Source organism: Carassius carassius, chromosome 6 (assembly GCF_963082965.1).
Source record: "Carassius carassius chromosome 6, fCarCar2.1, whole genome shotgun sequence".
NCBI classification, from domain to species: Eukaryota; Metazoa; Chordata; class Actinopteri; order Cypriniformes; family Cyprinidae; genus Carassius; species Carassius carassius.
In genome coordinates this window covers 23,048,497-23,064,885 of record NC_081760.1, presented here as the reverse complement: position 1 = coordinate 23,064,885, position 16,389 = coordinate 23,048,497, and the positions used below count along the sequence as shown (strand labels likewise).

The 16,389-nt window shown below is 37.5% G+C and overlaps 1 protein-coding gene across 1 annotated transcript in view; it reads right to left on the bottom strand.

Moving 5' to 3' along the window:
- The window catches only part of LOC132142510 (metal transporter CNNM2-like), a 29,615-nt gene extending 18,676 nt beyond the window's left edge, over positions 1–10,939 (bottom strand). The window contains exon 1 of the mRNA XM_059552443.1: positions 9,307–10,939. Within this exon, the coding sequence (XP_059408426.1) occupies positions 9,307–10,786 (1,480 nt within the window). The 5' untranslated portion in view covers positions 10,787–10,939. The remainder of the gene's footprint in view (positions 1–9,306) is intronic.
- Positions 10,940–16,389: the final 5,450 nt, after the last annotated feature.

Sequence of the window (16,389 nt, the reverse complement as noted above, 5' to 3'; positions counted from 1 at the left end):
TAAACAATAGTATGCCATTGTTCATTGCTTGGCTTTGCTGATCAATCCAGTAAATGTTGAGGAGAAATGAACTGAATTAAGCATTATCTAAAATATTTGCTGAAAGAAACTCACTTGTTGTGTAGTGCACTGCTTGCTGGTTAACAATACTATGTTAAGTGTTTAAAATAGCGGAGAGGTCTTGTGACTGTGTCCGTCTGTGCTCAAATAGGCCCTTAATGATGCTGAATCTGTAAGCACCATTAACCCAGAGCTCAGGCTCCAGTAACACAATGAACGCTCACAGACAAATCACTGTTATTCATCGTGAACCTAAAACAAAGATATCAGTTGGTTTAGTTACAAAGTGAAGAAATTAGTCATTTTTAACAAGTGTCCTTGGAGGTCAGTGTAGACTGTTGCACTCAGTAGTTTGGTTTATGTCAACAAAGCCATGACATGAAATTGCTGCATTTGTTTTCTACAGATGATATCGGTCTTATTTGAAGTCCATTTATATTTGTCAGGAAGAAAGGAAGACGTTTGGTGACATGCTCTGAGGAGCTTATATTTAGAAATGAGGCTGATTTGCAGCAGTGTTATCTGGAAGTTGTCTATAATGAATCTATAATAGACTTCACCTGATTTCATCAGCATTTTGCGGGGTTAAAGAGTTTGTTTCTATATTTTATTAAGTTGGACTTGGATTATAGCCTAATATGTTACATAGCATTCATTTGATGATTAGTAATCAACAGCAGTGAACAGTTAGAAGAAGTTTTTTTTTTTTTCACCCAGAACAGAAGTATTACATATGCAGGACAGTCGTCATACTTTTGTCTTATGCATCACACATTACTAGTTTTATCTAGTTTATGGCAAAAATAATGTAAATTAAATAAGCATGCACTAAAGTCATGCATTAATAAAGAGATCAGGTCTGTAGTACTAAGGTTTTTTTTTGTTGTTGTTGATGATGTTTCCATTACCACAAAGTGCTATTTTGGGGCCTGTTTTTTTTTCAATCTGTGTTTAAGTGTAAGGATCAGCAAATAAATATCAAGTATGACTCATTGTAGTGGTAAATTGTTTCAGGTTCTGCCGTAATATAACTTCATATTTTTATCTGCATCAGGGTCATTTTTGCTTGATTTTTTTTTTTACTATAACAGAAAGCAAGCCACATCTGAAGGGGTGTCTGTGTTAGACAGAACATTGCAGTTGTCTCTTTTCATCAACTACACAGCAAAACAGAAAGACTAATTCCAGCACTGATGCACCATTCTTTATAATGCACACCAACGAAATGACAACTCCTGCTCAACAAAATACCTCTTCTTTTTTAGAGATAAACAAAGCAATGGCTTTGGTCCAACTGTAAATGACCCCTGTATTGGAAATGTGCAGCCTGGACACTTTGCAAGATAATTCCTTGCTACTTAACAAAAAACAAAGCTGCAAATAACAACTGTTATGACCAGGATTTGGAATTAACACCTGCCAGCCTGCCAAATGTGGGTAAAAATCAGCTGTGGCGGGTAACACTGTCAAATTACTAGCCAATTTGGCAGGCTACTTTTCTTCACTCTTTAAATTCTTGGGTAGGGCTGGGCAATATGGCAATATATATATATATACAGTATAAATATATATAATCTAGATTTTTTCGGAAAATACGTTTTTGAAGTTTTTGTCAACTTGAAAATGTAACCACAACATGATTTAAGTAACTTTTTCTTTATTAATCCTTTAATTAAAAAAAGTCTATTCCAAGTTCTGTCAACATGATGTAAATGTTTAACAAATCACTTGTTAAATATCTTTGCAAAAAAGATGCATGAACTACAATTACATCTTGTACAAACTTGTCTTATACATATCATATGTTCAGAAATAATACAAGGAAAATGATTATAAAAATCTTAAATGTTAAGGTAATTCAAATTCAAAATGACTGGAGGTATAACAACAGTAGACTATTATTAACTATAAATGTTACGTAAAAACAATGAACAGAAGCTTTCAAGACGATGTCAAAATTGGGGAAAACATGAAATATCATAGATTACAGTAGTAGTTCTTTACAATTTTTCAATTGATTGCGCTGCTTTTCCATTGTTTTTTTCTATATAAACATGGACGCGTTTGAATGTTGTGCTCGCCTCTCTTGCAGCGTCTCATGCATGAAATGACATTCTAAAAACACTGCACTCAACTTAAAACAAGTTCAACCACTATCTTCCTGTGTTTTTTCCTATCCCACTGCCTGCTTTATATCTTTGCCAACACAAAAACGCATTCTTTGCGAATGGCACTAGTGATATATTCTACTTATGGTCCTTCACAGAGCGCGTCACACATGAACAGTTAATCTCATGCGCCGACATCTGGCTGGATCATTATTTTCTCTTTATTGTTAACATTGGCATATTGTCAAAAGTGTCTAATTCTAACATTTGGTAATATTTCTATTCAAAATGGTGATTCCTCGATTTATAAATATGTGGGGTGGTGTTGGCGCAGTGGATAAGACACATGCCATTGGTGTGAGAGACCCGGGTTTGAATCCACTGTGAGACACCAATGTGTCCCTGAGCAAGACACTTAACCCCTAGTTGCTCCAGAGGTGTGCGACCTCTGACATATATAGCAATTGTAAGTCGCTTTGGATAAAAGCGTCAGCTAAATGAATAAATGTAAAAAATAAAATCGTGGCAAAACATTAAATTCTAATTAATCTATAAAATGTGGAAAATCACCCAGCACAAATACTGATCTTGTGAGTTATCATGATATATTAAATACAGCCTAATTGTAATGAGAAACCTCAAGATAGCTTTTAGAAGATTGAAGATTTTCTTACTGTCAAGCTGAAACCTCCTGACATCAAGCATTTTGATCCCACCAATGTTTTACATTTATTTGTATCAAATTTAAGGCCATAAAAGTCTTAAGTGGCATAACAAAGTTTTAATCATGATTTGAAGTTTCTTAAATTTGGCGACGGAAAGACAAGCATTGTGATATAGCTTAATGTGAAGATATAGCTTAATATGAGCGCTGCACATTTCAAAGTCAAATTTGGGCACTCCAAAAGCGCCTCCGGCTGGCAGAGGATGAATTTGCATTTTCAATAAACCCTTTTTCAATAAACTTTTCAATAAACCCTTCTGCTGTTTTTGTGCAGACCACTGAGAAAAACTACCCATAAATGTGAAAAATGTGAACCGATGGATAGATAAAAAGTAAATCTGATTTATTTAGGGGTTTTTTTTGGGGGGGGGGGGGGGGGGGGTTGGGGTAGTAGAAGTTATGAATGGCTGATAACTTAAAAATGTTGTAGTTCATTTCTTAAAGGTGATTTTTTTAATGCACTTAATAAGTGTGTATATATTGTAAAGTGAGTAGATGACATGGAATTTCAAGGAAGTCATGGAATCTCAAGTTAAATTTGAGTTAAATGTAAACCATTTCTATAATAAAATATTATCAAAGCATATTTTATTTGGAATATATATATATGTGCGTTCAGAGCCAGCCTACCACAACAACCATGCATTTTTGGGCTTCACATGATAACTGCTTAGCCGGAGTTATTTAAGTTTAGTCATGTCTTGAGCTGACACGCTGTATTTTATAAAATACCATGGCAGCACCCGTTTGGCATGGCAGTTTTTCCTCTCACTAAGAGAGGGAGAGTGAACTGCTTACCGTAATCAATGATGCCTGCCCAGAGCTCCTCTGGTTGGAAGACTTCCATGCCAGAGCATTAGGCAAGAGTTTGTGTCGCTTGTAATTTACGACATTGAGGGAAACGGGTAAAAGGACAATATGGGGGGAGGGGGCATGGCACGGAAGGCTTGGGAATGCCAGGGGGCAGTTTTGAAACCCAAGTGGGTTCTGCAGCAATGAATGTGTTGTTAAGTAGATGGCAAAAAGAAAAAGGAAGAAAGGCAGAGGAACCAGAGTTAATGCTTGGAAGTGAAGTATTATGCTGAATTTGCTTGATATTTGATTACAGTTAAGAGGGAGAGCTGGATCCACATTTTCTTTCCAAAAATTTAAGTCAAAAGGCAGACCTGAGGCTTTCAGTCAGCGATGACTGAATTTAAGCAAAAGCTTAAAGGAAGTCTTAAAATGCTGCATTAGTGACATAATATTCCTCTGATATTCACAATAATGAATGATGTGTGAAAACTAAAATAAAATTAGCTAAAATAGCTCAAATAGCTACATAAAATCATTTTAACCTAAAACCATATAATTTTGAACAATTTGTCCAATCTGTCTCCCAAAATAACACAAATGTCTATTTGCAAATGCTAACATCCAAAATGGATTTCTGGAAAGCATTAGATTCTGGAGGGATTCCAGTTTCCAAACGGAGACAGAATAATGAGTGACGATACGGACAGACGTCTGAATCAAAGAACAATCCGATTGCATAACAGCCAGGAAAAATAAAAGGCCATTACTCAGCACTCAATCTTTGATTTGCCCAAGACTAAGAAATGATTTTACCAAGCAACTTCTAAATAAACATTTATTTGGAAACGCTCATCCATTGAGTAGAACATCAATATAAGCTTGTTATCTTTGTTGAAATGAACAAGACACAGCAAAGGCTAGAAATGTTAAATCAGACAGACTTTGTGGAGGTACTCTAGCTGCACTGGCATTACTCACTTGTTTTACTAATCGGTTTTAAGGCCATTTCATGTTCATGTACCAGAATTTGAGGAATGTAGGCCATTTGAAAAGCCACGTCTAAGCATGTGCTTTTGCGCTGCACACATGGAATGACAATGGTGTATGCTCACTCACATTTAACCCTGACAGAACTGACTACTACTGCCGATAGCCTGACTCGATCAAAATAATGCATCACAACAGCAATTCAATTCTTTCATATTTAATTCTAGCACTCGCATAAGAATGTACCAGTCAAAACATTTTCATACATCAGTCAAAACTTTCACACAGACACACATACATACACACCTATAATGTAAAATAGGTGTGGGTGATTGACCTTTTTTAGTATGAATAAAATGATAACATTTTTACAATTTCACTCAAAAAATCAATGATTCTGCTTTGCTAAAAATACAGAATTACATTAGACACAAATGTTTGCCCTCTGTCCCTGACTACGTACATTTAAAACGTTTTAAAGGTTGTATATTATTAAATAATGTATTTTAATTTATTCATAAAAAAAATTATGAACACGGAAGTTCATGGAAGGTAGACCTTCTGAGTTTATCATATTTGATCCGCCCCTATACCTTATTTGATGTTGAATTAAAACTGTCTAAACTTTCATTTTGGGTGAACTGCACACAATGCATTTTGTTGCCAAGATGACACATACTGTTGCATTTCTATATTGCAATATATTTTGACAATATTATTAATAGTATTATAATATTGTAACTACCCTAATAACAGTGTATGTCTGTAAGAGTCTAAGTGTGGAACCATAGTGTGCTCACAGGGGGATCCCACACACTGCATCCAGCACAGTTCCTGTCAATATGATGCCACATAAACCCTACCAGCATAAGCAAGTTCTACCAAGTATACGCTTCAACATCTCAGCAGAAATCACTATACTGGTCGACTGCTTATCAGATGCTTATCAAATCTGAAGATGCAGGATGCCACAAAAATGAATCCGCTTTCATTCAATAGGATGATGTTTGGATTGAGCATAACAGTAAAAGAAGCAGGGATGTCATCTGTTATGAGACAGAATGCAGCCTTAACTAGGCCAAACGAAGTAAAAAAGAATTCCCACGTTACAACAAGAAGGAAAGGAGGTTGCTGAATCTGAATTAAGCATAGATTGGCCTACATTAGTTGGTGGATTGGTTCAATACGTGCAAGAACTCATGTGGAGGGCAATCACCTTTAGTGGCCCTGCGTTACAAAAATACAGCAATTGCTTTACTGTAAATGAATTACAGTGGATTGTGACATCTATAGATGTCACTACTGATAATGTGCCCACTGCATACTGATGCGCAGGATGACTTTTATCTTTTTATGGAGTATTCATGGAGCATGGAACATTTGTGGTATATTATGAATATATAATGACATAACTGTGATCAGATGAAGTCATTCTTTAATATAGAATCCTATAACCATAATGACAAAAACATGATGGCAGAACAGATGGAGATGCAGATGAATGTGGAGTCTCTTGCTGAGAAAGAACTGAAGGCCTAGAGTTCATCTGCATGATTTAAGAAGATAAGAGTTCTCCCTATCTCGCATAAATTAACAGATCTCAAGAGGGTGATAACGATGCAGGCACTGAACTACAAGTCATATTGAAGAGTTAGTGAGTTCAGGAGAATTAGGCTCTAATTTCATGACCTTTGTCCTTATGTACTTTGTTCTGTCTGTTTGCAGTTTCTACATCCTTCTGCAGCTAAATGAGTTTGATGAGGAGAAGATAGTACCCCGTTCCTGTACTAGATTAAACATTAAAGGAACCGACGGGATACTTGATGAAATTTGATAAAGAAGGACAAATGCATTAAAAGTGCTGGTCATTCAGGAGAATGCAGTTTTGCTTACATATGCATAGTTTTAAATGTAAGCAAGTACTAAATGGATATACTTGACCTCTTATTTAATTCCGCTTTTGTAGCACGTCAAAGACTAAAAAATCTAAATAATAATTATCTTGTTTTAATTGCATTATTTCTATTGTTTTAGGAGTCAATTTGACAAACCTACTTGTATATTTAAAATAACTGCACAGACACAAAATTAAACAAATTAATTAATAACTAATACATAAATAGATTAATTGTAATATAGTATACTTTAAGTAGTATTTATCGCTATTGGTACTTCCTTTTTTGTCAAACTTCTGTGGGTAAAATAGGTTTCTCATATATTTTATATTTTAGTATTAGAAGTTACAATCACTTCCCTTTTTTTAACCTGACTCTTCAGTGTTTTTCAAAGGGTTCATTTTTAGCAAACTGCATGAAAAAAAAAAAAGTCAGAAATCACATTTAGCAATAATATATATTTTTAGGTTGGCTGATTGGGCGATTAGTTTTTACTTGGCCTGTCAACTCAGTGGCCTCACTCCAAAAATATATTATATAAGTATTTTTATTGCCGTTTTGTTCTCTGTCTCAGACTGATCTAGCAGGCCATCCTTATTGTTTAGCCCTTAATTTACTTAAACTTCGTGTCACAATTTCCAGCAAATACAAAGAAGTACATCTGTTTATCATAGTAAATATTCCTACAAATAAACATCACATACCAGAGCAAAAACACGACTTAACATGTACAGTAAGAATCATTGCAGCAACAAATGCTTCCTTAACTACACCATTTTGGGTTAAGCTCAGATGATGAACAATGCCATTCTCATTAAACCTGCTGTTTGGCAGGGGTCCCTTCACGACACACTAATTATCTCAATCAATAAGGAACTAGACTGTAGCACCAGGAATTTTAAGGCTGACATTAAAGGTCATGATTGCAGTCAGAAGCCCTTCTCATTTGGACGCCCATTTAGTTGATTATTACAAGTCATCCGAGTCATTTTCCTCTGTCACTGTTGAGTTTCATCTGCCTAACGCTTCAAAGTTATCATGTGAGTCAGCTGCAGAAATAAAAAAAGCAACTTTTGCCACTCAAAAGCAATATCAAAGAGAAACAAATTACAGTTGGAAGGTGTGCTTGGCAGAAGTGATGTATTTTGTTCATACTTTGGATGGCTGTGCAGCTCCACAAGAGGCATTAGATTAATTAACACTGACTTACAATACAAAGCACTTTGAACTGAGAGAGTGCTCGAACCACAGCCAGACTGACGTGAAACTTTGTGCTCACTCCCCTAATCGGTCATTAGAATACCAACAGCCAGTGGTGAGTTTCCTCTGGAGAGCAGCCAAGAACAAGAGTCACAATCATAGCCAAGGTTGCTAAAATTCTTATAATGAACATGTAGTTTCGTAGTCGCCGAGTTATGAACAACTAGAACAGAACTGAAATCAAAATTTGTAATATATGATATGATAAAATATACTAAAAAAGTTCATTTTGATATTAATTGCAAGCTGGTTTGACTTTAAATATAAAACCTTATGAGGTTATGTATAATGCAAAATGATTATGTAAGTGGCTATTACATTGTCTGATTTACACCATAAACTGTAAATATACTTTTTTTTATATGTTTTTGGGGGAATTTGCTGTTACATGCAATTTCCCTTACAGTTTATTTTCTTTACACCAAAATAACTTTGACCTTTTAAAACTATTTTCTAAACTCTTAAGAACATTTTTTTTAACTACTTAGAAAATTCTCATCACGATTTTCACCATACAGAACACAAAATTCAGATTGTTGAAGTGGCATGTTATTTTGTGCATTATAAAGTATTACATCTAATAGCCCCCCGGAGTCAACCTTAAGCAACTGTGAGTACACTTGCAGTGTATTTCCATTGCATCACTACATTCTCACCTCTGCTGCAAGCATTAACCTTTGGCTATGTGAGGGCACATCAAAATACTGCATTTAGTGCAAACACTTCCCTGCACTCGAGCATCCTATAATACCTTTGCAGGGTCCTGGGGGTGAGCAAGCAAGGGTCAAATAAAGCTCCTAGTAAATTTAAATCATGTAGGAACACTCAAGAAGGAGCAAACAAAGGGTATGGAGAGGAAGTATTTAGCAAACTCTGAAACGGGATTGACCATGCATGAGAAACTAGGTTCATATGTAGTACTTTAAGTTCTATCTTTGACATGCTTGGTTTTACTTAAAAATGTAAAGCAGAATTTAAACTTAAGTCCAATTTTAGTGGGTTTAAATAATTATAAGTGATAACAAGTGGGAAGACAGGTTTTAAAGGATAACAATGGATGATTGGGAACATTTTATATGTATACTTACAGTATTGCATTATTATTTTAATGTAAAAACCTGAATATAAGAGTACCTTCCCTTACTGAACTGAATGAATGAATTACACAGGTTGTCTGCCAAATCAATGTTTAAATATCTGAGAAAGCATAACTTGGAAAAAACAGCTAAAATGATTTTTTTTTTTTTTTTTTTTTTTTGAAGAGCAGTAAATGTTGTATCTGTAAATCTGATTGAAATCGAACTGTTTGATCCCTGCGTAAAACAGCCATTTGGCAAAAACGATGCTTAACTTTCAAATAACCATAAAACTTATGCAAAGTTGACTAATACTGTAAGAAAACATCCAATGCAAGCAACATTGTCAGCCGGCGCAAACCAAAGCCTCATCTCTGGCATCCACGCGAGCGCGCTCTCACCTTTCTTGAACTCCTCCAGCATCGCGTCGAGTTTAGTGTCGTTGAAGACGAAATGTAAGGGATGGCTGTAGAACTTCGTTATCGTCTTCAGCGGGGTACAGTCGTCGGGATCCACAAACGCAAGGTCCTTCACGAACAGCAGGTCCACGATGTTAGACCTGTCGCCCACGAAGACCGGAATGCGCGTGTAGCCGCTCTCCATGATCTCGCTCATGCTGTTGAAATCGAGCGAGGCGTCGCCGGCGATCATAAAGCAGTCGCGCAAAGGGGTCATCACATCTTCCACGGTCTTAGTCCTGAGCTCCAGCGCGCCCTGAATGATGTTCAGCTCCTCTTTCACCAAGTCATTATAGGGATCCGTGACCCTCAACATCTCCAAGAGCTTCTCTCGGTTGTACACCGTGCCAATCTCCTGTCCGAGGAGATAATCGAGCAGTTTACTTACCGGATAGGACGCGGGGAAAGTGAGCAGCATGAAGAATTTGGTCAAGAAGATTGTATTCGCACCCACAGCAAGACCGTGTCGTGAACATATCGCTTGAGGCACAATCTCTCCAAATATGACGATGCCGATGGTGGACATCACTACAGCTATCAATCCAGAACCGGCGATATCATCCAGCAGGATGGTCAAGGTGGTGTTGACCAGAACATTCCCCAGAAGAAGCGAGCAAAGCAGGTAGTTTCCTTGGCTCCTGACGGGCTCGATCTTCCTGGCGTAGTTCTTCTCCTTCTCCGTGCCGCAGTTCTGGACGATCTGCAGCTCCATGGGATCCAGCGCCATCAGACCCAGGTTCAAGCCGCTGAACATGCCCGAGAGGCAGAGCAACATGGAAATGAAGAAGACTTGGAGCCAGAAAGGGAGCAGAAATCTCTTCTCCTCCACCACGATCACGTTGGTGTCCTCTCCATCGTGATAGATCCACGTGTTCTCCGTCCACGGGTCGTGCGCGCCCGTCGCGGCAGGTGTGGAGGTGGCGATGCACAGGTAGTACGCTTTGCTCTTCTCAGTCTTTCGCAGAGGCTTGACGTCGATTTCCACGATGCCAGACGTCTTGCGATTTAAAATGATATTGGGCAAGATGAGAATATCCGAAGTCCTGATGCCACAGGGGTGCAAGCCCGACGTGTCCTCCTGACTCTTGTTGTCCCCCGAGGAGATGCTGCCAATCACTCGACTCCTCTCGTGTTCGGTAAAGGCGATTTTGGACCACGTCTCGTTGTTAATGTTTTGCCCATACACCCTCAGTCTCACCCGAGACCTCTCACTGATGCGCAGATAGCCTCTGTCCATGAAGGAAATGTCGTCCGTGTCCTCCAGTCTCAGCCCGATGATGACCGTCTCCTCTCCCCCTCCTTCTTTGCCACTTGTGGGAGTAATTAAATAACTGCTTGCAGTTAAGAAAATCAGAGTAAAGGCTCGGACCCGGCTAAGTGACGCCATTTTTCGAGGGGGTACTGGAACCGACGGTTCTGCCATGTTGATAACGGACAGCCTCTTGAATGAAAGGGCTTTTAAAAGTCAGAGCCAATCCGGCTTCATGTCCGCTGTGCGTCGCCTTGACTTGTGCATCAGGTCTCGCTGAGTCCCGCTACGCGGCTGAAACTGTTCACACTTCAGCGAGAGCAGCGCGAACTCGTGCCTCTACTGATGTCTCGGTGACAGGCAACCGAGGCACCCAATCCAGAGGCGCAGCTGGCCGGGGGGGCGGGGCTTTCTCTTCCGGAACAGCCAGTGAGCTTCGTAAACAGTTGCACTTAATACAAATATGCGCAAACAGAAGTTTCCTCGTGACCGTTTTTTGGTGTTTTGAGAAGGATCTTTGCTGACAGCATTTTTTAATAGTGCCAAGATACACTCAAGAAGTATAGCAAATAACTAACAAGATTGTAGAGTGGGGACGACCTGTGGTCTTTTAGAAAAGAAATATACATGCGTCTCAGGAGAATTTCTGTCAATTTTCTGCAACATCTTTTTGTATCTAATGGCATTACTTGATGGTACAAAAGGAACTGGTGAAAATTACTGGTGATTAATTATTAATTATTATTATTTAATCACTTTTTTTATGTCAAACAGCATAATGTATCCTAAATCACATCACTTGAAAAAAATAAACACAAATCATCCTTTTTTTTCCTTCCTGTTTTTTCTTTGACCATCTCAAAACACGCTTTACTGTTCCCTCCGTAGTAAACAATAGACTAACTATTGAAAAACCTTGTAAGAACAGTATTGTTTGTTGTGCTGGGAATGATGCCACACTGCACTTTTTCTTTCTTTGAATGGTAATAGTTTCACAAATGCAATGTGTAAACAGAAATGTAAGAGTAAGAGGGGAAAGCGGGATCACAACATGTCCCAGTTTGGGCCCCGATCTCGGGGGATTCAGGGACCCATATGTCCAAAACATGTGCACTGCCCACAGCAAGACATATTTATGTTGGTTTATAATAGTTTGTGATTGAACGTTTGGGTCTGGGACAAGGAAAGGAACGTTGGGGTCTGGGACAAAGTAGCAAGAATAGATGACAAAATCATGATAAAAGGTTAGTGTGACCTTCATATACTGTAACAATAAGAAAATTAAGTTTGTTATCAACATCTAAAACATAAAAGTGCTGAACACCCAGAAACTAAGCCCTCATTCATCCTAAAGAAATGAACAAAGCTATCAATTTATTTTGATTACACAAAAACTCCTCGTTGGTAACTATATGCCTCACATAGATAAGACAGGGATTCAAGCAATCTTAAAAAAATGCAAGAGGTGCAAAATTTATGCAAGGATGTAAAAAATAATCGTAGAGTCAGATCTCCATATAGAGTGAACCTTTGATCATTATCAGGGATCAGAGATCAGAAAGTTGATTGATTAGGAACTATTTCACAATCCTACAATCTTCACAGGTAGTGGACATTCACATTCAGTAAATTCAATCTAAGCTGAAAACACTTTTTACTGGAATTCTGTACAAGTACATGTAACCTCAAATTCTGTCCTTTCAAAAAAGAACAGTGGTCTCGATGAGTTCCCCTTCCCACCTAAAAGTCCTGTTGTTAAAATCTAACAGATGGGGCTAGACTACATCTTATAAAAGGTGATTTGCATGTCAGTATCATTAAATGACTCATTTAAATCACAGCTGAATGTACTGCTGATAGTAATACTCAGGCAGTCAGCTAAAACATATTTTTATTACAGCAATGGGAAAAGTGATTTGATTACAAAAGTTCAATAAACCATTTGTGTTTTCAGTTATCTTATGTTTGGCAAAACAATAAAGATTACAATAAAGATTAAACCAGCCAGGGAAACGCTTTAGATTATGCAACTAGACCCGTGTGAGGTACTGGTCAATGCTATACATTTATCAGTATGATAAAATATTTATTTAAAACCTTTCACAAATGTTAAGTAATACTGAATTATAGTATATAATATATAGTACGATTACAATGTCACAATTAACAACAAATAATGTGTTCTTTTCAAGTAGAAATCAAACAGTACTGTTAAATTAGCTGCGGTCACTGGCAGCATGATTGCTGGTCTCCACAGCACCCCCCAGTGGAAAGACTTACACTTGCACTGCCCAACTGCTGGACCAGCTCAGAGGGATTCACTGACACTGCCTGAAGAGAGACAGAGATTCTCAGTGGTTGCAAGTACAGTATATTCATAATTTACACCGATTTGGTTCCACAGTACTTCAGTATTCATTGACCCATAGCCATTCACTGACACTCATTCATTATGCAGCCATCCCATTATATCATAGGTATGTTAAAGTTCATTGCATTCAGGATAAGATGATGGAATCAATTTTGAATCAAAACTTACAGGCAGATCTCTTTGACCAACACAACCATAACATAGTTGTCTATAACAAGGATTTTCATACGATAATGTATGTGTGTTAATGTGTGTGTGTGTGTGTGTGTACACTGCCTATAGCCAAAGAAAACAAAGTCGCCATCTAGATTTAAATAAGCAAATATGTATGATTTCAAGATTTAATAAATATTGCAGTGATTTTTATGTTTCTTGCATGTTGTATGTTTGGCAACAATTCTTTAAACACTTACATGTTTTTGTGTCTGCTAGTCTGGACTACTGTAAATCCCTGTATGTCGGGATTGGTCAGTCCACTCTGTCATGACTAGATTGCCCAGAATGCTGCTACAAGGTTATTTAAAGGTTAGAAAATGGGTCCATATCACTCCCACTTTGTCATCTTTACACTGGTTGCCAGTACGTTATAGAATTGATTTCAAAATCTTGCTGTTTGTTTGTAAATCATAAAATGCCCTTGCTCCATCTCTTATATTTCAGATTTGTTGCAACCGTACTCTCCAACAAGATCTCTTAGGTCCTCTGACCAGAAACTCTTGATTGTTCCTAGGTCAAGACTCAAACAGTTGAGGGACCGTGCTTTCGCAGGCTTTTGCCCAAGGCTTTGGAACAGTTTGCGTTTACACATAAGAACTAGCTCCACTTTGGTGTCATTTAAGTCCCTTTTAAAGACTCATTTTTTTTCTCCCAGGCTTTTTTGCAAAATGCTATTCAGTGAAATTATGTTGGAAAATATATATATATATATATATATTTTTTTTTTTTTTCTTTTTTTTTTTTTTTTTTCGTTTGCTGTTTAAGTGTTGTGCTTATGTTTTTAGAATCTGTACAGCACATTGGTCAACTTGTTTTAAATCTCGCTTTAGAAATAAATCGACTTGCCTTGCCTATTTACAGGCTTTTGTGTAAAGGTAAGAATCAGCTGAAGCATATCAGGAATCTTTTTAGATCTAAAAACTTTGAGAGTAAAACCAAAACTATATCTTCTAAAACTGTACTTCACTGTTGTAAGTAAAAAAGGCGGGCATTCCTCTGTGGCCAAGGCTTGTGTGTCTGTAGCTGAACACTTAGTGACCAATGAGAAATATTTTGAATGCTAGTTGTTATTTTGAAAGCTGATTAGTCTAAAATTGAAACAAAAATTTATTTTAAACCTGAAACTCAATTGGAATATTATGCACAGACGAGATATACTATTAAGTGCATTACTGAATAACCGAGGCATGTTAACACACTGGTAGGAGTCACTTATGGGTTTAGCTCAGCATCTGCCAGAGCCGGAGGTGTTCAACACCTGAGGATGAAATGTGAATTCTTCAGAAAATCTAGAGATGTTCAAGATGCCGGCCACATCACCATTCACCTCCATCTGTACCTAGAGAAACACACAAAAGTGCCTTGATCATGCTTGCTGACAACAGACACTACTGTTCAATGGTTTGGGGTCAGTAACAATTTAAAATGTTTTTGAAAGGAGTCTCTTATGCTCACCAAGGCTTCAAATATTTGTTCTAAAATAGAGTACAAATAGTAATATTGTTACAGTTTAAAATAACTTTCTTCTATTGTGATACATTTAAAAATTATTCTTATAATGCAGCTGAATTTTAAGAAACCATTATTCAGGATTATTTCAGGATTCTTTGATGAAGTTTAAAATAACTTTTATTATTATTATTTGAAATATTAATCTTTTGTAACATCATAAATGTCTTTACTATTACTTTTGATCAATTTATGCATCCTTTCTAAATAAAAGCATTCAATTCTTAGGAAAAAATTATAATAATCTAACTGACCCCAAACTTTTCAAGCGCTATGTGTTATGTATTTTATGTCACACATTGAAATTAATTACATGTGGCATTTATTACATATGCATATTATTTTTAATATCACCATGTGACCAGCAGACAAAGCAAAAGCTCAAAACACAAGGTATAATTATTAAGATAAAGTTAGTTATGATTCAAATACAGCTAAGCCATTTAGATTTTATTCTTACATTACTATTAATTTATTCAAAACATTAATTAGAAATATTGGCACACATAATGGAAACATGTGTTGGACCTGATATGCAATATTAGCTCTACTGGAGTAATGCAGATCTGATGAACTGGATGTAGCACACACCTTAAAGTTATACCGGGCATCAAACTCGAAGCTTTCCTCCACACCCATAATTTCTCTGTACATGACCAGCACAATTTATAAACAAATGTTCAGTTTTAGTGCACATTCTCAAAATTGATGCAACAGGGTTTCATATTTTTAATACAATTTCAGTATGGTAAAGAAATTTGAATTAGCAGTGGAGCTTTGTCTTTTTTTCCAGTGGCAGTAACTCCGTAGTTTTTTAGATACAAAACCCTACATGTGGTACATATGTGGAAACGTACTCGGTTACTGTATGTAACCTTGGTTCCCTAAGATATGGGAACAAGTACTGCGTCTTGCTAGACGCATATGGGGAAAAGCCTTTTTTTTCTCCTGAACTGAAGCCTTTTTTATTTACCCGGTGAAAACTGCATGGCCGTTGGTTCGTGTAGTGTACTACTTATGGCGATGAAGCCGGGTATGTGTGCCAAAGCCCACCAAAATGGACTATATATCTGGCTATATAAGCGGGCGTTTGTATTGTTCCCGAATCAAGGTTACGTTTAGTAACAGAGTACGTTCCCTTTCGATACAACACTCGTACTGCATCTTGCCAGAAGCATATTGGAACAGCACAATCACGCCATGCTAATGTAGTGGAAAGAATAAAAGTATGAACCTCTATAAGCATCCAATGTCCATAAGAAGTTAACAATCAATCCAAGGCTAAGACAGGCTGAGCTTCCTGAGGTCACACCCAGCCTGGTTAATCGTTCCAGAGTACTCTTGTAACATTGACACAGAGGGGTCGAAAGCTAACAGGTGATCTGATGGTAGAGGGCTTTTCTGCCAGATTTGTTTACGCAGCACATGTCTCTTTAAGCGAAAAGGACCCTGGCGTGTAAGGTTTAGACACCAAGCGGAGAAAAAATACCACTTCAAGGCATAGAGGTATCTCGTAGACTCCTAGGAAAACTGACAGGCCCAACATACTGCTAGCATTTCCAGGCAGTTGATGTGGAAGCCTTCTTCCGCTTTTGACCAGTGGCTAAAAGTTGGTATGCACTCGTCTGAGTTGGGGGGCACACCCTGTTCCATCCACACCCTGTTCCATCCAAAGAGAGTT